A 27,133-nucleotide genomic window follows, 5' to 3' on the forward strand; every position below is an offset into this window, starting at 1 on the left:
CACTGCCCCTGTCACGCTGATCCCGGTGCCGGGAGGCTGTGCGGTCTGCTGATCCCGGTGCTGGGAGGATATTACCCTTTTACTATATAGGATAGAGGCCTGGGGCATGGTTGGGGACCAGCTGGTTTGCCCTGAAGGGTGTCCTGGATCAGGTTGGGGGTCCCCACTGGGGTGCCTGGCCAGCCTGGATGAGGGGATGATGGCTGTTTGCAGCTGGTCACACACCCTTCAGGGTGGGGGTCCCCACTGGGGTGCCTGGCCAGTCTGGGTGAGGGGCTGAGGGCTGTTTTCAGGCTGGTGGGTGACTGAAGCTCCCAACCGCTCCTTTTTTTCTTTTTTTTTTTTTTTTTTATTCTGGGCCAGCTTTAGCTCTGAGGCCTCGGCTGCTGAAAGCAGGTATCTGGTTTGTTTGGGTTCTATAATCGAAACACTGTTTCAACTCCAGCTCTGAGGCCGGGCTGGCTGAAAGCAGGTTTCTGGGTTTTGTTTAGCGTCTATATTTGTTACAATGTTTCAAACTGCAAGCTCAGAGGCCGGCAGCGGCAGGCGGGGAACGTTGGAGTCCTCTGTCACTGAAGCAAGCAAGCCTCATGTTCGCTTCAAGCTGCCTGGCTGCCGGCCGCCATCTTGGCTGGCAGTTAATTTGCATATCGCCCTGATTAGCCAATGGGAAGGGTAGCAGTGTGACACCAATTTGCATGTTTCTCTTTTATTAGTGTACATTAGGCTTTTATTGTACAGGATAACCATTAGCAAGGTTACAGCCAGATCCTCAGCTAAATAATGTGTGCATGAAGGAACTGTAAGCAGGGTTCTCAGGCCCATTTAGTGGTGCCATTGCCTTTCTCCCTGTATCTTCTACTGGCTTTGTCTCAAGAGTAGTGTAAGAAGCATAAAGGGCATAAGTATATTTCCTGTAGTTATAGCCAAGATGCAGGTCAGCTCCTGAGAACTGAAATACCTGCAAATAGAGGATATCCTAGTTTTAGTAGAAAGATACTTGAATCTAAGTATGAAGTTTTTCTTCCTCCAAAGAAAATAAAGATATTTATACTAGTGCATTGTGCAGACTAAGATGCCACCTGTTCATCCTGACTATGTTTATTCCTACTCCATGAGATAATACCACCAAATAATTGTCTCCCCATTATGTTCCCAGCAAAAATAAGCTAGAAGGGAGTACTGTTATCTCTATTTTACTATCTGAAACTAGACTGGCTTTCCAAGTTTTGGAACACAGACAGGCAATATAAAAGAGCATGAAGAGAGAATGGAAAGAAGAGAGTGGAAAGCTATGATCTATTGGTGGAAGTAATTTTCTTATGTAGAGAACTTTGGAGAAATTAATGCAAAGATGGTATCAAACCTTCTTAAATGTCAATCTTTTTTTGGAAAGAGGTAGTTTCTTGGTACTGATTTTCACTTAAAATGGCTTTGTTATCAGATTTATAGATACTTTAGGATTGTATCCTCTTTAGATGATTGAAAGAGTTGGTATCATGTTTACCATAGATATTTTTATCACATACATATTTTTAAATTGGTACTGAGGGGATATTGTGTAAAAAAGGTTATGTGTTGGACCTAAGATAAATAGGCCTTGGTTTTAACCCCTCAAAATGTTCCTGTGCTTTATCTATAATGCAGAAATATGGTGTGATTTGTCAATGAAAATGGTGTCCTTACATGCATTACATTTCATTTACCAAAAATAGTTACTTGGTTTTGATTCAGTTCACCTTATCACATTTTACCATACTGATGTAACATAGATATTGATATCCACATGAATATAGTGTAGAGGATTGTTCATTGCCTCTGATAGCTGTGTGTTTATATTTTTAATCAGCAAAAAGATTGCTATTTTAATCATAGTCCTTAAATGACCATATTTAAAAATGGTCAGACTTTTTTAAAAATGCTAGAGTTCACAGAAATTTAGGTTTAATAATGCAAATGAAAGCATATAGTGTCATTGATTTTAAAATATCTAAACTACAGCCATGCATGTTATATCATAAAATATTGAAAAATGTGAGTGAAAATTCTACCAAAACTTTGTATGTTTTGAACAGCAAGTTTCTTTATAAGCTTCTGCTGTTCTAACATTCAAATTAATGTTATTTAATTAAAAGTTCCCTTTTAAGATAGATAGGTAACATGTATTTATTTTGCCAACATAAAATGAAATACTTTTTGTGCTTTTATGAGCTTTTGCTTTGTGCATTATCCTTACTGGGTATAATTCTTTGCAAAAAAGTCCAGTCTCAATCTATATTGTAAAAAGAATTTGAACATATTTCTTGAAACAAATTATGTAATTAATATAAAATTCTTCCAATATCTTCAAAGATAAATACCTGAAGCATAGAAATATCTATGGAAAAAAGATCAGATTTTTTTAAATCCTCACCCGAGGATATTTTCCATTGATTTTTAGAGAGAGTGGAAGAGAGGGAAAGACAGAGAGAAATATTGATGTGAGAGAAACACATTGCTTGGTTACCTCCTGCACACACCTGACGAGGGCCGGGGGCAGGGAGGATCCTGCAACCCAGGCACATGCCCTTGACTGGAATGGAACCCTGGGCCCTTTGGTCCACAGGCCAAACCAGCTAGAGCAAGACCAGATTTTTTAATTGCAAAAATAACACGATTTGCAAAAAGAAATAAGTTGTGATGAGAGACAGGAAGGGAATGAAATTTTATTATAATGGTTTTTTGTACAACTACGCCTCACTCTACAAAATACATATCATCTTCAAAATGTGGAAATTATTTTTAAAAATCAAGTCTTAGTTTAGATATATTAGCAAAGCACACTTTTAAGAGAAAGTTTGTGTGTGTGCTTATGTTTGCTCAGTGCTTTGTATCTCGCCAAAGGGGCACAAAATAGCTTTAGAAAATGCCTATAGTCTTTCTATGTCTATCCAAATCACAGATTCCAAATCCTAATCTAGAAAGAGTTTTTATATGGATTGCATATGAAAGTATGTGTATATTTACATTGACATGGAAGTGACACACCGTCTTTATTGTGAAGATACTGTTGGGAGATATTTTCATTGTCACACAGAGTGAGACAGCAAATATTTGTTGAATGAATGAATGGACAGTTTGTAAATAATCACCCTGCTTACGTTTTAGATCATAAAAATGATAATGTGGTCAGTTGTAAGTTAATTGTCTGAGACAGGTGGTGGCAAAAGCCTCATATACTAGTTTCTTAGGCAATGATAATGTCCTTCCATAAATTATTTTGCTATTAAGTACTAGGCCAGCGATAGAAGGAAACATCAACCAAGGTTATGTATACTAAAAGAATTTACAGGCAAACACCTTATGTTCTATATACCTCCTTAAATCATTCTGTGATTTACAAATAATTTCTACATGGGGTAAATGGTTAAATATTTTTATGAAGATGTATTTATCCATTCAGTAAGCACTTAGTAAATGCTTTCCTTCAGCAGTATGTTAAGTAGTGGGGCTATAGTTGTGTACACATGATAGCCATGGTCCCTGTGCCATGGATGGTTTCTCTTGTGACAGAAACAAAGAAAAAAACAAGTAAACACATAAATGAGCAAAATAAATTCATCTTATGATAAGTACTTTGAACAAAATAAGTGAAGACTGGGAATTTGGGAATTGAATGAATCTATAGTTACAGTTTTCAGGGGAAGCAATTTAGAGGAAACATTTAACTGAGATCTGTAAATTGCAAGTTCAGCTTAAAAAGATACTTTCTCAGTTGGATAAGGTCTAGAATATCTCCAAAAGCAGGCCCCTGGGAGGGGAGAAGGAGAGAGACTAGAATGCCTATGATGCATACAATAACCAGAAAAGTTGGAAATGCTTGCACTCAATAGTTAATGCCCATTTACCAATGTAGAAACATTCCTATTCTGTACAGTAGTTAAGAAGCACCCTTATTTTTATATTGTTCAACCAATGTTTGGGATGTTAAAATAACTGCCCAATATAAAACAACAAAATAGAATTTTGATAATGCCCAAACAGAGTATAATTTTATATATTAAGTTATGACTATATATCTATTTTTTATTTGATTTCTTTATTTTATACATGTTTCCCAGGATAGTCCACTGGTCTTACAGTCTGACAGGAATGTAACAGTGAATGCAAGAAATCACATGGGGCAGTTAACTGGACAGCTGACAGTAGGTGAGTCTCTGGGGGTAAAATTGCTTCTACCATCTTACTCCATTTAAAACTCTTGTGGTTGTTGAAATTGGGAAAAGCAAAAGTATATTATTTCTCTAATATATAACTAGACATCCCAATACAGCCCAATAATCTTGCACATGATTTGTTTGTCATGAGGCTAGCTATGGTTTCCTCTGTTCGGTAGTTATTCCTCTTGTCAATGTCTTATTATGGGGCTGAATTATATATTTTTTGCTGTTATTACTCTTGAATTATAAACTGCACAATTTTCTTACCAAATATCTCCCTAGTATGTGTTCAATTATAGTAAATAGGCTTGAACAAACATGTAAGATATAGCATTATGTGGTCTATGTATCCTTTATTTTAGGCAAATAATTTACCAATAAATATTATTATCAGCTTATATAAATTAAAAGTGACATAATAGTTGAATATAATAAATCTAACATTTATGAATTACTTACAAATTTGATATTGAATCATCTAAACTTTAAGGCTAATAGGCTTTGGAAGTAATAAATACCTATTTTATCATGTTGTCAAAATTTTAATTTAGAGGTTCATAATACATGGCATTATTATTTGAGTCAATTTGTGTAAGAAGAAAGGCAAATTAAAAGTTAGTCATAGTTATGTAAGATAATACAAAGATTGAATTTATGTGTAATTGTTAAAATATTTTTTTAGAATATAACAATTTTCTGTGGGAAAATTGCCTACCACTTATTGATTTTTTTCTGTGTGTTATGTGTGTATGTATGAAAGTATATTACAAATGATAACTTAAAATTTTGAGGACTGAGTTATTCTTAACGATGATAAGTACAGCATCATTTTAATGCACATGTATGTTTCTAATATTTCTAATTAAACTACACCAAATTATATCATTTAAAATGTGAGATTTATAGACATGAGTTTATAGAGCCTAAAATGCCTATTATGCATTTTATTTATAATAAATTTTATTTTACATATCTTTAAAGTGTAAGAGTTGGTCAGTAGGTATCTATTAATTACTATAACTGGTTAGTATTTTGTGATCCATAGAAATATATCAATTAGGAAGTGGGGTCATATGTAAATGTATTCAAAATTAGAGAAAAGAAATATGTCTATGGATACAGAACTAGTCCAGAAGCACCAGGCACTTGTGTAAATGACCTGCCAACTCGTTATTGTTACAATGTTGGAACTGCAGAAACAGGCGTAAGCTGGCAGATTTTTCATATCATAATTTTCTTAATGTTGAGAACACTTTAGATAGATAAAACTTTTTTTATATCCTGGTCTTGATTTAAAAAAGAAAAGGTCCTTAGTGGAAATGCCTAAATGTATATTAAACACAAAAAAATATACAAGTGTCCACTGTAATACAATAGCTACATACTAGTAACTATTGTTAGTAGAGCTGAGCAGCTGTTTGATTATATGGAGTAATCAAGTGCCATTTGCATTTTGCTGCATGCTTTCCTGCTGGAAATATAAAGAAAGATAGTATCATGATTGTATTTTCAACCATTGTCTCCAACTGATTTTAATATAGTATCAGTATTTGTCAGTTGAGAAGAAAATAGAAGAATGAAAAGGCAGAGAGGGTGGGTGGAAGGAGAAAGGGTATGCTTCGTTTTAAATGAAGCAAATCAATAAGTTAATGATATAGCAGCTTGTATCTGTGGATGGAAATATACTCAATCCATTTAGGCTTAAACTAAAAGCTGTTTAATATCCTGGTCATTGGGGTCTACTGTTGGTGACCTCCGTCTTTCCGTTGCTTTGTATTTTCAATGGACCTAAAGAGACAAATGAATATGTAGAAAAGGGGGAGCATGGAGGGGATGAAGTGTTCACATTTGAAGTCAAACCATTGGGACTCCCCAAAATAATTTATGTCTTGGGGACTCAGTTATTTCATCTCTAAAACAGAGATAAGGGAACCTACTTAGAAGAATATTGTAAGAATCAAGCAATTTCAGCACCTCAAATGGTAGACAATTATATTTTGAATCTGGTATTTTGATGATGGTGATTGTAATAATTATATGATCACTTAAGTTATAAATACATTGCTATTACTTGAGAAATTTTATGATTATTTTCTATCCAATGTATCTCTGTGATAGTAGTTGAGGAATATGTACTGGATTACAATATTGTTGCAAAGATATACTTCAAAACACATCACAGTGAGTGTACCTGATGTGTGGAAACATTTTGAATCATATCAGGATACATTTATCTCTAGGTAGAATTTGAAGATATAATAGGATGAATTTAAGCAATGTATTCCATCAGTATTCATTTTTAAAGACTTTAATTTTAGTTGTATTGACACAAAGTAGCTATATAACCTTTTCCTGCTACTTTTTAAATTTTTTTCAGTTTTTTTTAACATAGCCGAGATTTTTAGTATAAACATGATACTATTTTGCAATATTTTAAAATATACTTCCAAAAATGGACTCATTTATAAAAAATAAATGTATTTATTCTTCATTTTCTAAGTAAAACAATTCTAATTTCTACCCTAAATCTATCAATTTCCATTAGAAAAGTGTGACAGACTGAATTCTTTTTCTACATTTTATTCCCATTATTTAAGGGAAAATAAAATGTCTCTTATCAGTAGCTACATGTGTCATATATTTTCCCAAAATTCTACATATGATTGGTCAGCAAAGCAAATATCCATTCGTCTTGTATCCTGCCCTTCTAATTTTTTCATACAAGCCTACCTTCCTGCCGATTACATTTGCAAGGGATATGTGTAATGGAAGGAAGGCCTGAACAGACCTGTTGTGTTCATTCTAATCCAGACTTTTTCTGAGACTATGAAACCAGATCATTTCTAATTTAATACATGCAAAGAAAACATTTTATACATATGACAGCTCAGACATATTCAAAATTAAATAAATCGACATTTTTAGATTTGGGATTTAAAAAAATCAATTGAAAAGTATTTTGTGTGCTTATAAAAGTATACGTTTTGTGTTAAATTTATGTTAATAATAGAATACTACCCCTCCCCCTATGACGTGTAAGATTCCAGTTTTTCATAGGAGGAGATGAGTGAATTCAAGATTTCTTTACATAATTTATTTTTCTTAGAATAAAGCTGAGAGGACTAAGGTTGTTTTTAAGAAGTGATTAAAGAACATACAAGATCCTAAGAGGTCAGATTTCTTCATGAAAAAACAAGAACTTTTAAACATGTGCCAGAGTCATTAACCAGGTCAAAATTTCTACTTTTCAATTATAAATGTGTATATTAGCAAGCTGGTTCTTTTTTATATGTGACATAAAGGGTGTGTGATTTTAGATGTTATATGTTCATATAACATATGTTGATAGCATAATAGTTTCTATTTTTCAGGACATTCTCATCAAATAACATGGATAAAATGTGAAGTATGCATTTTTGTGAAACATCACATTTTCTTAGGAAACTGCTATAATGTGATGAACAGAATAAAAAATCATTTTTAGGGCAGTGCATGTGTAATATTATGTAGTTTTGATATAGACTTTGTTCATAAAACTGGTCATTAATTCTGTAGTAATTGGATTTGCTAAAAATATAATTACCTTTCCAATAATATCATGGAGATAATTATATTTTATTTTCCAATAACATTACATTGATCTATAATAGAAAAGACAAACTATTGTAAGTAGTTTAAAAATATAAATGTTAATTTCACCAAATTAATTGCTCTTCAATATTTCTTAGCCAACTTGAATAAGGTATTAAATTATATGTTGCTTATTCTTACATTGCATTATAAAGTATTATTTAATTTTGATAAAGCAATAGCTAAAAAGTAATAAGATTTTTTCTTTTTTTACTTTCGTATGTCTTGTTATCAGTCAATAGCAGGAAAGTAAAAATAAAAGGAAAATAAACTGAAAATTGAACATGGAATAATATTAAGGAGAAAAGATAGTTTTGGTTTTAATTATTTTTGTTTAGTAGCATCCTTACTTTAAATTTCAGTCACAAACAATGTTGATTTAAAAACCCAGAATGATTGCTATGCGGTCCTGTGTTGTAAAAATAATAAACGCCATGCTGCCGCATCTATATCATTATCCCAGTAAAACATTAAGACTAATTGGGTATTAAATAATTAGAATGTCATTGTTCTGAAATTTTTCTTTCAAACTGTGCTTAAGTCACAATCTTATGCTTCAAATGGGAACTTGTATTTCATCCTAATTCTTCTTATTTAGTGCTCAATAAATTTGGGAAAATTAATTAACTCCTAGAATTGCTAGCTGTTATTGTCAGAATCATTTACTCATCATTGATATTGTCATTTTCATTTTTCAAGAATCAGGGCATATCAAATTATATAAAAACCTCAATTACAATCTACAATTCCTCATTTTTCTTTCTTTAAATTTTTTAATCATCACCAGAGTGTATGTTTTTATTGATTTTAGAGAAAGAAGGGGAGCAAGGGAGGGAAAGGGGGGGAGAAAAAGAGACAGAGGGGGAGAGTATCATCAACGTGAGAGAATAACATGGCTTGGTTGCCTTCCATATGCACCCAACAGGCAACCTTTGGAGACAATGCTCCAACCTACTGAGCAACACTGGCCAGGGATTTTTGTTTGTTTTTTTCAATTTTGTTTGTTTGTTTTTTGTCTGTCTTTATTCACTATTTCTTCAATGCTTTAAACTTCTTCAAAGTGATTCTTAAATACATCTAACTATATAGTAGTAAGTAGAAATGCCATGGGCAAGAAATTAAACACATTGACATTTACATTCAGTACCAGTTTTCTTTAAATATGTCACATTGTCAGGCTTAATCAGCACACAATACTGCAAACAAGTGCAGAGGGCTCTGCAGGAGAGCGGACTCAGGTTTCTTCGAGTCTGAGGAGCTTGCTTGTGCTTGTCTTCATTGCCCTGGGGATTTCTGAGGGAGGGACTCAGGGAGTTGGGATGATGAATGAGCAGCAGATGGGCCAGCACAGACGTGGCTGCACTGGCCCTTTGCCTTTTCCAGGGTCTGTCAATCCACTTCACACTTAAACATCAAATGTGCTTTATTTATGACTAGAGAAGATGTGCTTGATAAGAAAAAATTACACTTTTAGAGTTGTGTAAGGAAAATATTTTTCTTTGATTTGTTTACTTCTCACTTTGAGTCAATACACACAAATAATACAGTTCATAGGATGAAACAAACATTTAGAAAATAATGTTTGTAAGGAGATAAAAATGTATAAATATATAAAAATACATTAAAATTAGTACAGTTCACCTATATATAAGCTATTTGTATCCCTATAGAGTAATTAATTAAACTACATTGACCTTCCTGGTAGTAGAGTTACAAGGGAATTGTAACAAATGATGCGCTACCACTACATTTAAGGGGGAAAAAAAAGATATGAGCTTCTTATGAGAAACCAAAATTACACTGAATAAAATGTATACATCCTATATAATAAAAGCCTAATATGCTAAGTGTCCAGTTGACCAGTTGTTCATTCAACCAATCAAAGTGTAATATGCTAATGATACGCTAAAGCCGCTCAACTGTTCACTATGACATGCACTGACCAACAGGGGACAGACACTCCAACCAGTAGGTTAGCTTGTTGCTGGAGTGTGGCAAATCAAGACTGAGCAAGATGGGCCAGACATGCCCTGGAGCCCTCCCGCAGTCCCTGCCTGGCTGGCCAACCTCCCGCATCCCTCCCCAGCCCTGATTGTGCACCAGTGGGGTCCCTCAGCCTGGCCTGTGCCCTCTCGCAATTTGGGACCCCTTGGGGGATGTTGGAGAGCCAGTTTCGGACCAATCTTGTAGGCCAGGCTGAGGGACCCCACTGGTGCACGAATTCATGCACCAGGCCTCTAGTTGATTCATAAAAAGAAAACTGGGTGATACAGCATATACTGCTTTTAGCAACTCTACATCAAAGAAGCATTGGGCCTGCTAACATTTTGTCATAGTGCTTCAAAGAATGCAGAGAACAAGGCAACAAATTGCAGTTAGATAAAAATAATTGTGGGTGGCAAAAATAGAATATGTTTACTGGTTCAACTTAATTCAAGGATAAAGATCTAGACCTACCTGCAAGAGGTTATGTGTGTGACCATTGTTTCAGTGATATATGCCTTCATCTGGACTTGTCATTGATCAGATGAAGAAAGAGCCCAAAAATCTTAGTGACTGGGACTGTAGCTGGATCTTTTCATTTTAGAAATCAAGTAACCTGATGATAAAATCATGCACTTGAGTAAAAACTGGAGACCCTGTGTCTTTTAATTGTGTCAGTGGCTCTCTGCCCACCTCACTACAGCCCCCAAAAGCCAAGATAGACAGATACACTCACACACACACACACACACACATACACACACACTCACACACACACATACACACACACTTACACACACATACACACATGCACACACACATATACACACACACACTCACACACACATACACACACACTCACACACACACCTACACACACATACACACACACATACACACACACACACACACACACCACAGTTGTTCCCATAGAAGGAAAGCAAAGCCAGCACAACTTTAAGAGACAGCAGGGTTGATGGAGACATCAGCATTTTATTCTGTTCAATATGCTCCAAGATAATTTGCTTAGGAGCTTTAAAAAAAAAAATTACCGGCCAACTATCATGACAAAATAAAACCTCTGTAAAGCAAGAAGTGCATAAAATCACATAAATTTAAGGATTAATCACATCATTAGTCACAAAATTTTAATAGTGACTATGTTATAATTAAGAATTTAATATACATTGATGCTTATTGGATTGTTTAAACCACTGAGCATTTTTCAATGTTTCACAAATTTTTTTTAATGTTCCACAAATTTAAGTTAAGTCTATGTCCTAAGATTTTACAAGATTAGATACAAAACATGTGCTAAAGAGGCACTTTGATTAGGACTAATTATTAAGAATTATTCTAGAATACCAAAAAATCAGAGCATAATTTCAATGAAAAGTATTTTTAAAATACAGGCATATATAAGTTTTAAATAATAATAGTATGGGGAAAAAATAGTATGAGGACTTGTCTAATATGGTTTATGTATCAAAACAATATAAAGGAATATGTTCACCTAGAAATCATCATTTCCTGGGAAACTAGTTTTTGGAAGGTATTACATTTTTTTTCTATATTGATGAAGTTATTACATATGTGTCCTTATCCCCCCATTCACCCTCACCCCCTACTCATGCCCTCATCCCCCCTGGTGTCTGTGTCCATTGGTTAGGCTTATACGCATGCATACAAGTCCTTTGGTTGATCTCTCACAGGATGGATGAAAAAATAAACAACTTATGGAAGGTATTACATTTTAATAATTAATAGCACTGGGCCTAGAACAGCTAAATCCCAGATCTGTCACTTCCCAGTTCTGTGATGTTATTCAAGTCACACTGAACATCATCTCCAGTATTCATATCATAAAGTAGATGTGAGGATTAAATAAACAGATATATGTGAAATTTGGGGAATACTTCCTGAAGCATTATGTGTATGTTAGTAATTGTAATTTTTGTTAGATCTCCATGTAAATAATTCTGTACACTTGACCAAGTCTCTAGATTTTACTTTGCTCATCTATGAAATGAATATTATGCTACACTGCCTCCATGTTTCTCTCCTGTTCCACATCTAAAAGTGAAAAACTATTTTTTGCCTTTAGGGAAGGAAATTAGTTGATGAGTAATTTCATCCATTAAATCCCCACTGTATAGTAGTCCTGACAAAATGACACCCTATTTGAGTATTTGAAATCTTAGCCACAAATTAGAAGTATTTTAGATTTAGAATGAAGAATGTGAATAGACACAATGAAAAATGTGAATAAATCAACATCATTATGTTTTTATAGTTTCATCAAATTTTATAATGAAATTTAATGCACAAATTAATTCAACAAACCCCATCAGCTTATTTTTGTAAATACTAAACATCAGCATGTTTTGTCCTGAAATAAATGGAGAAAAATGTAGATGAGGAGTTTATAATAAATATTTAAAGACCCCTAAAGTGACATGTAATCTTGCATTGAAGCAATTACTACTGTGAACACCTGGGAATTGCTTAATTGACTGCAGATGGTGTAGAACATAAAAAAAGTAGAAGGTTACAGATTATTCTTATGTACCAAATTTATGTTTTTTTCATTGACTCATTTTTTTAACTTAGAGAATGCTGTAGTGGTCTGGGACAACTTAATAAGAATGAATATTTTATGTAAAATAGGCTGCAAATCGTGGAGAATAGATCAACAAAACACTTAGGTTTAATGTTACACATACAGGTTAAATGATTAAATACATCGTTGATTTTTAAGGGTTCATTGCTAATATCAATCAATTCATATTATTAAACTACTATTAACTAGTTTACTAATTCATCAGTTTGGGAAAGTAGTACATTGAAGCAGATGCCTATGATTTTAGGACAAAGATTGCATTTTTAAACATTAGGACCCTTGGTGTAACTCAGGTATAATGAAAATTACAGTATCTAAAGAAAATACAATAATGTGCATGTTTTAAAAAATCCTATCACATGAGATTTTTACGTCATTGTCTTACCATCCTGAGTCATTACATTGCCTTTTTGGTGTTAGTTGCAGATTGATATTCAATAAAGACAAAACAAATGCTTTGTCTCAAATATTTAATTAAATTCTCAAATATGTGGAAAGTTAGGCATGCAGGACCAAGGAATGCTGAGGATTTCTTCCTGGAGGACCTAGACCGAATTCTGAAGTAGATGGTTTGGCTCAGTCATTTCTAGCCTTGCCTGCTTCTGTCCTCCTGCTCTTATCAAGTACCTGCCCTAGTCTGGGATCCATCACTGTAGTTCTTAGAGGCCAGTTCCACTGCACAGTGCTCTGTTTTACGGTCCTAAAGACCATCCCTGCAAGGTGTTGGCCTCTCCTTGTCAAGACCATGGGTAGCTAATCTGCTAAAATTGTCAGGGATCCTAATGCTTTGACTAATAGGAAACGTCATGGAATGTCCTCCTTTTCAAGCAAAATATATGTTTCAAAATATGGTAATAATGCCTTTAGTTGTCAAAGAAATAAACCTAGGCTTGAGTATTTAGGAATGAGCATGTGGAATAAAATGAAAAATGGCGGTTCTATTAGGTCGTATTATAAAGGGGCCATACTCACCATCTTCGAATTACCTAGGCCAGTCCATCTCTTTATGTGGTGATAAAAGGAAGTAATATTGTTCTTTTCAATAAATGTAATGCAAGAATTGGGTACATATTTATAACATAATACTAAGGAAAGCACTAAAGAGCTGAATCACTATTTTGTTAATTATGTGATTACATTAAATAATTTAAAATGTGCCACGACTATAGCTCAGTGTTTAAATTTTAATGGTAAGAAGATTGTAATGAAATAAAAATGATATATTACAGAGCTTACTACAGGATAAGAGTAAAATAAAGTAAGCAAAATACAAGAGTGGTTATTTACTTCATATTTTAGATGTTTAGTGAGCACCATAACTGTATGACTTATCTGAAATTAATGAGTCTATAGTTTATACACTGAACCAAACTTTGTTTTTAATGAGGCTCCATTTGTGGGACTTCATAATTGCAGGTGCTTTGAGTTTCATATATAATTGACTTATTGAACATGCAAATTTTTGTTGGCCTCAATAAGAAACGTGTCTTTGGAAATTTGCTTAATGGGGCATACTGTTCACAAATGTAAGGTTATGGGACTAATTATCTGAAAACATCTGTGGTAGGAAGCTAAATAAGACTTAGGGGTCCATGTGTACACGGAAGATTATTTATCTCAGTTTTAGGGCCTTGGATGAGGTTGCAGTGGAACCCAGACCACTAAGGAGCAATACTAATGGCCTGGCCATGGAATACAGGGAGATAAACTGTGGGGACCATTACTTATGATGGTCTATTAAGTGCATTAGCTTTTTTCTCAAATTTCACTTTGGAGTATGTGTCTATTCTTATGTGTAGTTTTGGAGAAGTTCCAAGTCAGATAATGTATACATCAGAAAAATAAGCACAGTGGGAATAGAAAATGGAGTATAGGAAAAGGGAAAAATGAACCAGAGCAATTCTTGTTTCCAAGTATTTGCTGGACCCCGATAATATACTCCGTAAGAGTAGTACCACATCTCCTTAAGACTACCTTAAAATTGCTATCAGTCTCTTAATCTGAATTCTTTGGTTAAAGCGTTTAACCAGCTCTGAATTTACTTGCAACCTGTCCCCACAATATTATACTTAGATATTTTGTCATATATTTGCCTAAAATCAAGAATATGAAACCTTATACTGCCCTCATACATAGATCCAATTGTGGCATGGCTAGTTTTCAATCTTCCAGCTGAGGTCCTGTGTCTGCTGCTTTCTTTTCTAAATGCTCACAAACACATCAGACCACTGAAATTTTCATAGTCCACCCTCCTCCAACCCCTCCAAGAAATTAATGCATGTTAACGCCTATTTAAAACCTATCTTCTCTCATGTCACAATATTTAGGGGAAAAAAATCTCTCATTTCTAATTTTGCATTGCTTTTGCAATTTTGTATTATTCTACAAAGATTACTGAAAGTAACTTACAGAACAGTCACGATACAAGTTATTTTGGGAGACTAGGGGGTATTGTGGCTCTAAAAAATAAGCTTCCCCATAGTCTTTCTTCCTGAGTCTTCACGATTGGATCTCCTTTTTCCATCTCCTGTGGCCTCATTTTTCACTCAATTTTCACTTTTAAGTGAATCATTAAATGTATCAAAAAAAAGCCGTACTGGAGAATTGTGGGAAATAAAGCCTTCAATATTATATCTGGAAAATAAAGCCTTCAACGTCATACACTAAGACATTAATTACATGTATTATTTTTACATTAAAAGCTCTGAGAAATCATAAACTGTAGTCATTGCAATTACTAGAATAAAAGATACCGAGAACACCCAGTGCTGGGCTGGTTGAATCTCATAAGCTGCTGCTGCTGGGGCCAAAATGCAACAGCCACTCTGACCAAATTTGCCTGTTTCCTGTGAAGTTAACAGGGTCACACAGAGGCTTTCTTTTTGTTTGTTTGTTTGTTTGTTTGTTTGTTTGTTTTTGAATTTCATTGAAGCTAATCAGCTTCCCTTCAAAATACAGCTCCTGTTTCTGTTTTCTCACCCATAAGCAACTGATCATTTAGAAGAGCCCCTTTTTTAATGCAACATTAAACAGATCACCCCTGCTTTTGAATAACCTCCTCAAAGCTCAGTGAAAATAGAAATTAACTCTGGGATTCATTTGTTGATATCACATTGATAACAAAGGCGATGAATGCAAACAATGTAAAACTATTGAAAATTCAACCGACGCCACTGAATAGTTGATGGTTCTTAGGATTAAGTAGTTTCAAAGAAAAGTGTGTTCAGAATCTAAAAGGAAGAGGTGCTGCGAGGCTGGTTTCCTGTCAGACAGAAGGCACGAGGCCACTGGCTGAGCATGGAAAGTGATGAGCTCCTTCGTGCCTTTTCAAAATGCACCAAGAATTTTCTTGTGTGTAGAAAATTTAACGGGTTAAGGAAAGTGTTAGTAGGGTCACAGTGTAAGTGACAAGAATAAACAGTTTTGAGAGTCTAATAAGTGTTTCAAAGCAAGAACGTCATGTGATATTAGAAATGATTTAATAATGATTATGATCTTAAATGGGTTTTTTGGCCTCCTTCCACTCTCTCCTTTATCAGGCTTCTTTTCCCCCGGGTCATTTTATAATTTGTATAGCAAGATAATAAAAGCTCTTTCATGTCAGAACATCAATAGATCTGAATTTATTATTTTTTTCTTTCTGTGTAGCAGACACAGTTAGAGGAATGAAAATAAAGAAATATTATTTAGCATAACTGAGCTTTCACTGAGGAGTATATGTCAAAAAGCACAAAGCTATGTGACATACCAAATAGTGACCATGTGTTTTGGTGCAAAGCCATGGAAGGCACGCTTAGAAAATTTAAATTATGTTCCAGCTCCCTACCTCTGCATTCCCCCTAGCTTCGGAGCTGGAGCTCTTTCCCCTGCACCTGCCACCTGGTTTATACCCATCAGATGCCCTAGTGATATCTTACCTGCTGACAAGGAGAATTCTGCAACTTACGGCATTATCACCAAAGTTCTCTTTTGTCCTTGGTATTTCTATCCCCTTATAAATATATTTCTACATGCATTAAAGTAACAATCTACTTTACTCAATTTTAAAAGTATCTACTTTGTTAGAACAGGTAGTTTGTACAGGTTTCAACTTGAAAAGCTAGTAGGGTCCATGTTGTATCATTTTCCATATAAGTCCAAAAACTGTGGACATTATTTGTTATGCAGAGTCACTTTAAAAGTTTGAGCTCAGAGTGACACCCTGGTATCAAAGATGTGCTTTGTGATGCAAATTAGAAATAAACTGATGAATGGGTGCAAGTAAAGTTATGTCTAGAGGATAAAGGATGAATTTAATGCATCTTCCTTTGGGATTCCTGGAGAAGATGACCATCTGGGTGCAGGAAGTATATAGGATGGTGCTTTTGAGAGGTACACAGGTAAGAGAATGAAGAAGGTATGAAGACAGGACTGTGGAGAGGAAGGAAGTGACCCTTAATGCCCTGCAATGGAGGCCTCAGTTTGTCCTACAAATAGGATCTCAGGGACTCAACTGCTGCTGGGAGTCCAGCATCAGTTCAAAGTGCCATAGGAAGCAGAAAAGCATCTGAGTGAAGAGCAAGGACTCTGGAGACAGGCTACAGGGATTTATTCCCATGCATCCATTTACCAACTGTGTGATTTAGGCAAGTAAGTTCACCTTTCTGTGTCTGAGATTCCTAACTGTTAGGTGGGCATAATGATAATATTTGCCTTGTTATTTTGATCATTAAATAAAGTTGGTGTAAGTGACATTCTTGGCACATATTAAGTACTACAGGTGTGCTAGCTGCTAGTATTAGTAGTATGTCTTAATGAGAGAACCACCAGAAAAGATTTATTCAGACGTGCCATAATTTTTATTGGATGGTGATCACTCAAGGTAACATTTAATTCTAGCATCTAAAGGTTATTGAGTGCTATCGCTTGATTTATTGGCATGGGCAGGTGCTTTCACATGTCATGACATTCACAAGACTACTGCTGGGCGATAAGCACAATTAAATTACCCGCAGCATCTGGCCCTTTAACCAGTCACTGACAGGACATTAAGGTTTTATATTTGTTCTCTCTCAGTTTTCTGACATTCCAACAGCTCATTAATTCTGGCAACAATAAATTATTCTAGATGTGAATGTTTTATATGAACATAAAAATGAGTAGTGAATAATGCCTTATATTAATTGTACTACTTTACATTGTTATTTATTGAAAATATACATAGAAAAAGTGAACTCTAGGATATACATCTTTATTAAAGTTATCAGTTTCCCACAAAATTAACTGACAAATGTAAAACAATTCAAATGGAAATACTAATGGGTATTTTACAACTTGATAAAATATTTCCAAAGAATATAATTTAACAAAAAGCCAAGAGAATTTTAATATGTGTAACGTCAACTATTACAGGCACAATAACTAATACAATTTGGGGCTAAAAAGATCAAAAGCAATAACTAGACCAGGATAGAAAACCAAGGAAGTTACCATGTATCTACAGTAACTCAACATAGGTTAAAAGTATCCTGTGAAATCAATGGGATGTAAGAAGGGGAATTACTAAACACAGAAGGTTGACTTAATTGTTCAACAGTTTAGCGGCAGGAGTTAAATCTCTACAACTTTATACAATAAGACAAAAAATTGACCTTGGAGAACTGTAATGGTTTTATTTGAAATTTGAAACAAATTTGGAAAAAAGTATATATTAGAAGAGCCATCTGATCTTGTGTGGAGAAGGTCTTCCAGAGTATACTGTGCATTAAAAGCTGCAGAAGAAAAAAATTAATTGATTTACATGTATGAAAGTTAAAATTCTTCTAAAAGTTAATACTCCCATAAACAAAACGGAATGCCAATATGTAAATATTAACAAAATTACCGTCTTATTTGAGTTTGCTCTCTAAAGAAGGTTTCTATTTTCAGTTTATTTTTGTGTATGGTGTAAGTTGGTGGTCTATATTAGAGGAATCCACAGGCAGCAAAATCTAAGACATATGCCAAAGCAATATCTTCACCGATACAGCTCCTAGGGCATTGGAAACTAAAGAGAAAATAAACAAATGGGACTACATCATAATAAAAAGCTTCTGTACAACAAAGGAAACCATCAACAAAACTACAAGAATGCCCACTGCATGGGAGAGCATATTTGCCAATGTTATCACCAATAAGGGTTTAATCTCCAACATTTACAGGGAACTCATACAACTTAACAAAAGAAAGATAAAAACCCAATAAAAAAATGGGCAATGGACCTAAAAAGATACTTTTCGAAAGAGGACATAAGGAAGGCCAAGAGACATGGAAACATGCTCAAAGTCACTGATCTTCTGAGAGATGCAAATCAAAATGACAATGAGGTACCATCTCACACCTGTGAGAATGGCTATCATCAACAAATCAACAAATGACAAGTGATGGAGAGGATGTGGAGAAAAAGGAACCCTTGTGCACTGCTGGTGGGAATGCAGACTGGAGCAGCCACTGTGGAGAACAGTATGGAGTTTCCTCAAAAAAACTAAAAATGGAACTCCTATTTGACCCAGTGATCCCACTTCTAGGAATATATCCCAAGAAACCAGAAACACCAATCAGAAAGGTTATATGCACCCCTATGTTCATAGCAGCACAATTTACAATAGCTAAGATTTGGAAACAGCCTAAGTGTCCATCAGCAGATGAATGGATTAGAAAACTGTGGTACATCTACACAATGGAATACTGTGCTGCTGTAAAAAAGGAGTTCTTACCATTTGCAACAGCATGGATGGAACTGGAGAGCATTATGCTAAGTGAAATAAGTCAGTCAGAGAAAGATAAATATCACATGATCTCACTCATTTGTGGAATATAATGAACAACATAAACTGATGAACAAAAACAGATCCAGAGACAGAGAAGCATTGATCAGACCATCAAACCTCAGAGGGAAGGTAGGGGAGGCTGGGGGGAAGGGGGAGAGATCAACCAAAGGACTTGTATGCATGCATATAATTCTAACCAATGGACACAGACACCAGGGGGTTGAGGGCATGAATGGTGGGGGATAAGAACACATATGTAATACCTTAATCAATAAAGGAAAAAAAAGAAAAACAACAACACATTAAAAAAAATAAGGTTTCCATCAGGTGGCATCAGACCTCTTGGTCTCTCCGAGGATTGCTAACATCGGCATATGTTTTCCCCAGTCTCTTTGGTCTTGAGCCCCACTCCTACTTACGAATGGAATCTACACTGTGATATACTGTGGGCAACCTGGTAAAATTTTTATTGTAGTGTTTAGTTCTTGCCCATTTATATTTGACTGTAATTGGTGATGTCTTTCCAGTTAAATATACCACCTTGCTGTCTCTTTTCTCTTTACTTCTTCTATTTTTGATTGTCTTATTTTCCATTCCTGCCCTGCTTCATCAGCTGATTGCTTTTTAGTATTCCATTTTATCTCCTCTATTGCCCTTCTAGTTAATCTTGTCTCATTACTTAAACATTCATTGATTCCACTCAGATGTAATAATTCTATCAGAAAACATTTATTCACTGCATGCGATATGCCTTTTTTATTTCTATTTTAACTTTATGAACTGGAAGAGCATGAATGCATATAAGATGTAAACAATTTTTGAAGAATAATAAGTCACCCACAAACTTGTGGCATATACAATTTTGAAGTGCTGTAATTTTATGTTTGTATAGTATGTAAAAACCAGAATATTTTGCACATGTGTAATTTGATTGGGACCCTTACACAAAACAATAGGCCAAAATGTTCACTTTCACTTCTCTTAAACAACTTGGTCAACATAAGTGGACTAAAGAGATAGATTTTACCTGATGCTCAAAGTTCATAGAGACCAGGCCCAGGAAAAAAAATACCATCGTAGTTTAGGAAATGGTTGGCTAGGTAGTCTATAAGTATTATTATTATTATTAATCACCAAAATAACAAGAATATAAGTGTAAAAGATTACATTTATACTTAAGGCCAGGTTTTAGAAAAATCTAAATAGAACTCTAGTTTGCCCAATACAAATGTCTATAAGAAAATTTGCCTTAGTATATGATAGTAGCCTTCTCAACAGCATCATTTCAGAAATATATATGTTTAAATTAGACACTGATGAATTTTTGTAGTGATGCAGTGATTTCTATTTGAGAGAGAGAGAGAGAATGACTGCACAAAAAACATAAAGAAGAAGAAAATAAAGAGTAATAAAAATGCAACTAAAAGAAAGCCAAATCACAATGTATGCACTATTCAACATGGGCGTGGTGAGTAATTTATTTATTCATATCATTGGAAAGTCCAGGGGTACCTTAGTTTGTCTCTGACTGCACTCAGTTGTTTAAGCAATTATTCAGGATTGTCTCTCTGTCCTTGTCTTTTTCTTTCTGTTCCTTTCCTATGGATTGAATAAATTCTCAGGCAGACTTTTTCCACATGGGAGCTTGACTTAAAAGCTTCAAGTTTATATCATGGTCAGTGTCTGTGATCTGAAAAGAAGAATGTGCCTCTTTCAAAACTTAGTACAAAAATCAGGAGAGTGTTTCAGTCAGGTGCTTATGCATGAATTAATTGCTTTGGTCAGAGAAAATAACACCACTCTAAGAAATGGACCACTTCTAAAGAGTCAGCCCCAGTGGCCCCAGGGACTGACTGTGAGGAATCTATTGTCTGTAAGACTGAAAACAAGTGGTATTTAAATGATATTTATTCCAACAGTAATCAAGGAATTGTACATTGAAACCATAGTGGCATATCTCTTACATGCTCAGATTGGCAAAAATATTGAAGTCAGATAACACTGAGTGTTTGCAAAAATGCAGAGCTACAGGAACTCTCATATTCTCTGGGAGGTATGTTAATTGATAAAATCAGTTTGGAAAATAACTTTTTGTTATCTACTACATTTAAAGTACATTTTCTACTATCTCACACCCAAATATATGCCCTAGAAAATTCTTGCCAAAGTATAGAAGCAATCTTGTACAAAGATTTACAGCATCATTGTTACTAATTCTGATATCCCAGAAACAACCTAAAAGATTATCAGTGGAAAATGGATCATTGACCTGTGCTCTATCCATATCTTACCTAATAATAGACAAACATGGTAATTGACCATACCTTCTCTATGCCTCCCATTGGCTAATCAGCATGATATGCAAATTAACCACCAACAAAGATGGTGGTTAATTTGCATACTAGGTTCCAAGCTGTGTAGCGAAGTCTGATGGCCCAGGCCAGAGCATCGAGGCCTCACACCCTGGCGCCAGGCAGAGCAGCAAGGCTCACGGCCCCGGGCTCGGCGGAGCAGCGAGGCCACACTGCCCCGGGGCTGGTGGAGCAGCGAGGCCACACGGCCCGGGATCGGCAGAGCAGAGAGGCATCACGGCCCCGGTGCCAGGTGGAGCAGCGAGGCCACAGGGCCTTGGTGCCAGGCAGAGCATAGAGGCCTCACGGCCCTGGGGCCTGCCGAGCAGCGAAGCCTGACAGCTCCGGGGCGGCTCCGGCCTGAGCCCAGCCAGAGCAAAGGCCTGGGTCCCGGGTGCAGGAGGAAAACTGGTGCCAGCAGCCAAGGGAAAGGAAGACCTATTGCACGAATCTCTTTTTGCAACAGGCCTCTAGTGATAGAATAAAACTGTGAATATGAATAAACTGGAGATACATGTATTGAAATAGATGAATCTAACAAATTTAATGTTGAATGCAAAAAACCTAGTCACCAAAAAATATAAGTACTAGAAAGGTATGTATGTATACATATATATAATTCAAAACATGCCAATTTTAAAAACTGTTTTAAGAATACATAAGTAGTACAGTTATAAAATGGGAGTGATGGAAACTAATTTCAATATAATATTGACATTGGAGCTCCCCAGGGAAGGAAGGGACATGTGATTAAGGAAAGGTTGCATTGAATATTTTATCTATGTTGTTAATAATACTTATTTACTTGTCTGGGTGGTTGGTAACATATTTATATAATCTTTATATGTGTAAGTTTTTCATAACTTTTAAAAAGGATGAGGGGGACCAATAATATGTGATTGTAGGATGTATAGATAGGTGAGGGTGTGATTAACAAAGCACTGAAGTACAAATGATGGGAAGAATTGGAATTCATTAAAGTTTAAAAGAAATTTTTATTGAGGAATTGTTATGCACTGGTCCAGACATGGGGTGGAAGTCTCAAGTAGTAATACAATGGAGAATGTAACTTCAGAGTTTTTGTAGCAACCTTACTTGCTGGAGGAGAATGGCTCCTCCTCTGATTCCAAAGCAGAAGACAGTTCTTGTGTGTGTGTGTGTGTGTGTGTGTGTGTGTGTGTGTGTGCGCGCGCGCACACTGGGGAAGCAGGGGGATTGTGGGGTAAAACTGACCTCTGGCAGGATCCTATGAGAATTGCAGATTCCAGCCTGGCCCTGGTGACCTCTTCCTTATTCTGCTTCTCCTCCCCTCCTCAAGTACACTTGGAGTACATTTCCCATGAAGGTTTTAAGGACGCACATAGTGTGAAATAAAATAAAGTACAGGGCCTCTTTATATCTATATTTCATTAAAGCAGCTTCATTTTTTATTTCCAATTTTGTTTTGTTTGGCCCACGATAATTCTAAATCAGGACTTTTAGAACACCGAATTTAGTTGAGTATATTGAATCTTGTTTTTGTTTTTCTCATGGGGATTTCTAATCATTTAATAATACTCATTTTCAAGACCTAGAAAGTATTGACAAACATTTAAAATTGCAGTTATACAGAGAAAAAGTCCATTATGATTTGCTTGAGGAAAGCACAGTAGAGATGATCAGACATATTCATTTTGATCTTTGCCTTATTTTCTTTAAATCAGTACTAAATCATACCATATAGCCCTATCTATATATATAAAAGCTTAAGCAACCATTCGACTGTTCGACCAGTAGCTATGATGCGCACTGACCACCAGAGGGCAGATACTCAATGCACAGGCATGGAAACATGGAACGGACTGATGAATCTCAGAGGGAAAAGGGGAGGGGGAGGGAGGAGAAGGGAGGGGGGGAAGAGATTAACCAATGCATAGTAAAGGCCTGGTGCAGGATTGGCCGAAACCGGCCCGGTGCATGAGGTGGGGTCCCTCGGCCTGGCCTGCAGGGATCAGGGATCAGGTTGAAACTGGTAGCCCAACATCCCCTGAGGGGTTCCAAATTGTGAGAGGGACCCCCCCAGTGTACGAATCTGTGTACCGGGCCTCTAGTGGTAATATATTATTTTAGCACCTTTGGAGATTTCTATTGAATAAAATTTTCCAATTCATGTATGTGACTGATTCAATGTAGAAAATTCAAAGACAATAGATAAATTGTTAGAGCCTCTCTACTTCCCATCAAAACATGCCTTTGGCTACTGAATATGACGTAAGAAATGTGGATGTTTTAAAAGGCAATGGAACAGTATCCCAGGGTAACAAAGAAATTAGCTTAGTTGTTATTTTGGTTTGTTTCTTTGTGAAGAATGCATAGAACATTAAATGAACTAGAGAAAATATTTGGATATGGATTGAACTCTTCAATATTTTTATGGAACCTATTCTTTTGCTTATATATGTTCTCTCTTTTTCCTGCCAATTCTCGCTTCTTCTATCCCTGACTGCTCTTTGTTTGATTTTGAAGTTGCTAGAATAAATTTCCTCAGAGATACTCCTAAGGAAATATTGAGTTTCCATACTTTAGTTAGTGAGTTGGTGTTTAAGATAACTAATAAAATATAGAAGTGCCTGAACAACCCCATCTTCTATGATATATTTAAGGAAACAGAGCTCCTTACCAGAGTCTTCAGGCACATTGCTCTCTGGCAACACTGGAGGCCTCACAGGATGAGATACAATTGAAGTGGACATCACCTCTCCTGTGTACACTGGATCCTAAGTGGACCCAACCAGGAGATCCTGTGATGCCAGGAACATAAAAAACAGAATAAGACAACACGGTGCATGTTAGGATGTAATAAATTTAGTTTTATATAGCCTAATATACTAAATTTAAGCATAAACATTCACAACAATGTAATATATGTTCAACTACATATATTTATTGGTTTTCACTTGCAGAAAAGAAAAGCAATGTACAGAAGTACAATATATTCAAAATTATTTTCTGAAGTGAATGTTTATTTGCTATCAATGCATTGCTAATTGCTTGCAATTTTGTCTCCTGTCATTACACTAATATGTTGAATAGAGTGTAGTCTGCAATAATAATTTGTGTATACATTTTAATAATTCTGCATGCATTTTTTTAACCTAGATGCTTCTCTTCTATTCCAGGTGCATTTTCTTAGTTGCTTTGCTTATTTAAATTTAATGAATTAAGATTTCAACTCACCTTGCCAAACCCAGACACTTTACTTACAGTTCTAATAGTTTATGACATACAATATCGCATTTTTATATTATTAAAGCATCTCTTACATAATGACATTAACTATTATGCCAAGAAAAGTTTTGCTAGTGTGTGTATATATTGCTTATATATATGTAGGTATGAATGTAAGTAAGTGTGTATGTAGTGTGTAGTGATCTAATGCACCTCAATATCATTTAAGTCAGTGATATATTGTACAGATCAATTCACCCAATAATTAAGTATATGTGAAGGAAGTAACATAATATATATGTTAAAGTTTTATGTGTATAATAGCTATAAGATCTTTCAGAAAGTTTATATTTAATATATGCCTGAGTTCCCTGAAGAAAGATTAAAACATAGAGGCCACAAAATTCACAATTCACATTTATCAATACATTGGCTTTAGACATTTTTTCAAATATTACCTAGTTTTATTACTATGTTCAAAAATTCAAAGAACAATGTAGACCATAATTCGAAGAAAACACATTCAACTGAATGCAGGCTGCTGAAATAACTTTTCCAAGACCAAATGCAATGACTGTTATGAAGAACAATAGGTCTTCCATAGTTTTTTTCAATATTGTCATTAAATTCTGTAAGGAAAGTTCTTTGTTTTAAAGAAAGATAAAGAACTGATTTTAAAATATAATTCATGCTGTTTTAAACTTGACAGCCTACGAGGTTGTCATAGCAGCTTTTCAAATTTTCTGTGTTGACCTGAAAAAATGTATGTAGTTACAGAATATAAAAAACATATACATCTTATTTTCAGAGAGTTTTATCCCAAATGTTATCAGGGTTTGGGATTAACTTTTTCCTCTTGTTCAGTGATCCTCAGAAGCTATGGTGATGGTAAGGTTTAAGTTACTAAAGCCAATGGGCTAGGATTGGGTGTAGGGCTGAGGACTAAGGAAAGGAAAGTAATCCTAAGTCTAGAAGTTAATTACCTAACATTTTCCTACTAAGCACCCACTAGAAACCAGACACAATTTTAAATTTAGAGGATATTTTGGAATACAAAGATGATCTCATGTTTTCAATTCCAGAGGGTCATATTCTATATAATAAAAGCCTAATATGCTATGTGTCCGACTGTTCGACCAGTTGCTATGATGTGCACTGACCAACAGGGGGCAGACACTCCGACTGGTAGGTTAGCTTGCTGCTGGGATCTGGCTGATCGGGATTGGGTGAGAAGGGCTAGACACGCCCTGTAGCCCTCCTTCGGCCTCTTCCCGACACCAATCATGCACCCGTGGGGTCCCTCAGCCTGGCCTGTGCCTTCTTGCAATCTGGGAACCCACGGGGGATGTTGGAAAGCTGGTTTCAGCTGGATTCCTGCAGGCCAAGCTGAGGGACTCCACCAGTGCATGAATCCGTGCACTGGGCCTCTAGTATTTAATAAATAATGGCAGTACATTTTCTTAGTTCAGGCTGCCATAATTAAATACCATTGGATGAGTGACTTAAACAACAAAAATAAAGTTGTCACAGTTCTGGAGACTGGGGATTCCAACATCTAGGTACCAAAAAATCCAGTGTCTGGTGAGAGGCCTCTTACCAGCTCACAGACAACCAAATTGTCATTGTGTCCTCACTTGGAGGATTGCAGAGAAAGTGCACTCTTGATGTCCTTTTATAAGGGCACTAATCCCATTCACAAGAGCTCCACACTAATGGCCAGATTACCTTTTAGAGGCCTATCCTCCTAACAGCACTACACTGGGGGTTAACATTTCAATGTATGAATTTTGGGAAGAAACAAACATTGAGCTTATAGCACATGCTAAAATAAATGAAAAGAAGTATGCACAGAGTGTTTTATGCCTAGGTCCCTGACTGGGCTAATTGTAACTTGCAAAAGTTTCTCATGTAAGTATATGGCAGAGGAGGGATGTTCCAAATATTAACAAGCGGGGAAGATACAGATCCATACGTGAAAACAAATAAATGTTATGGAAGTAACAACTCCTCACCCTCTGACCTGTTTTATCTTCTTACTGACGCCCTCCAAACTCTCATAGGAATTGTGTTTTCCAAATATGGGGGATGGGTTTGTAGTCTGTGAATGGATTAATATGAAAAAAGTATCCAATACATTGAAAATAGATTTCAATTCTATATTGTAATTATATTTATTTAATATTATATTTTAACAAATCAAGAAAACATTTTATTAGAAGACATGTTGGGGAGCACATAAACACATATACATAAATATGTATTATCATGCAAGATTATTAAAGGGTTCACATTTAGTGATAGTAAAGGGTGAACAAATTTCAATATTAGACTCTGGAATGTAAACTAACTAAAGTT

The 27,133-nt window shown here is 35.5% G+C and overlaps 1 protein-coding gene across 3 annotated transcripts in view; it reads left to right on the plus strand.

Moving 5' to 3' along the window:
• SGCZ (sarcoglycan zeta) overlaps positions 1-27,133 on the plus strand; it is a 195,956-nt gene that overhangs the window by 123,189 nt on the left and 45,634 nt on the right. For all 3 annotated transcript variants that reach the window (XM_023761193.1, XM_023761194.1, XM_023761195.1), the window contains one exon: positions 4,101-4,188. In XM_023761193.1, coding sequence (XP_023616961.1) covers positions 4,101-4,188 — 88 coding nt within the window. The remainder of the gene's footprint in view (positions 1-4,100; positions 4,189-27,133) is intronic.

This window comes from Myotis lucifugus, unplaced genomic scaffold (assembly GCF_000147115.1).
Source record: "Myotis lucifugus unplaced genomic scaffold, Myoluc2.0 scaffold_201, whole genome shotgun sequence".
NCBI lineage: Eukaryota > Metazoa > Chordata > Mammalia > Chiroptera > Vespertilionidae > Myotis > Myotis lucifugus.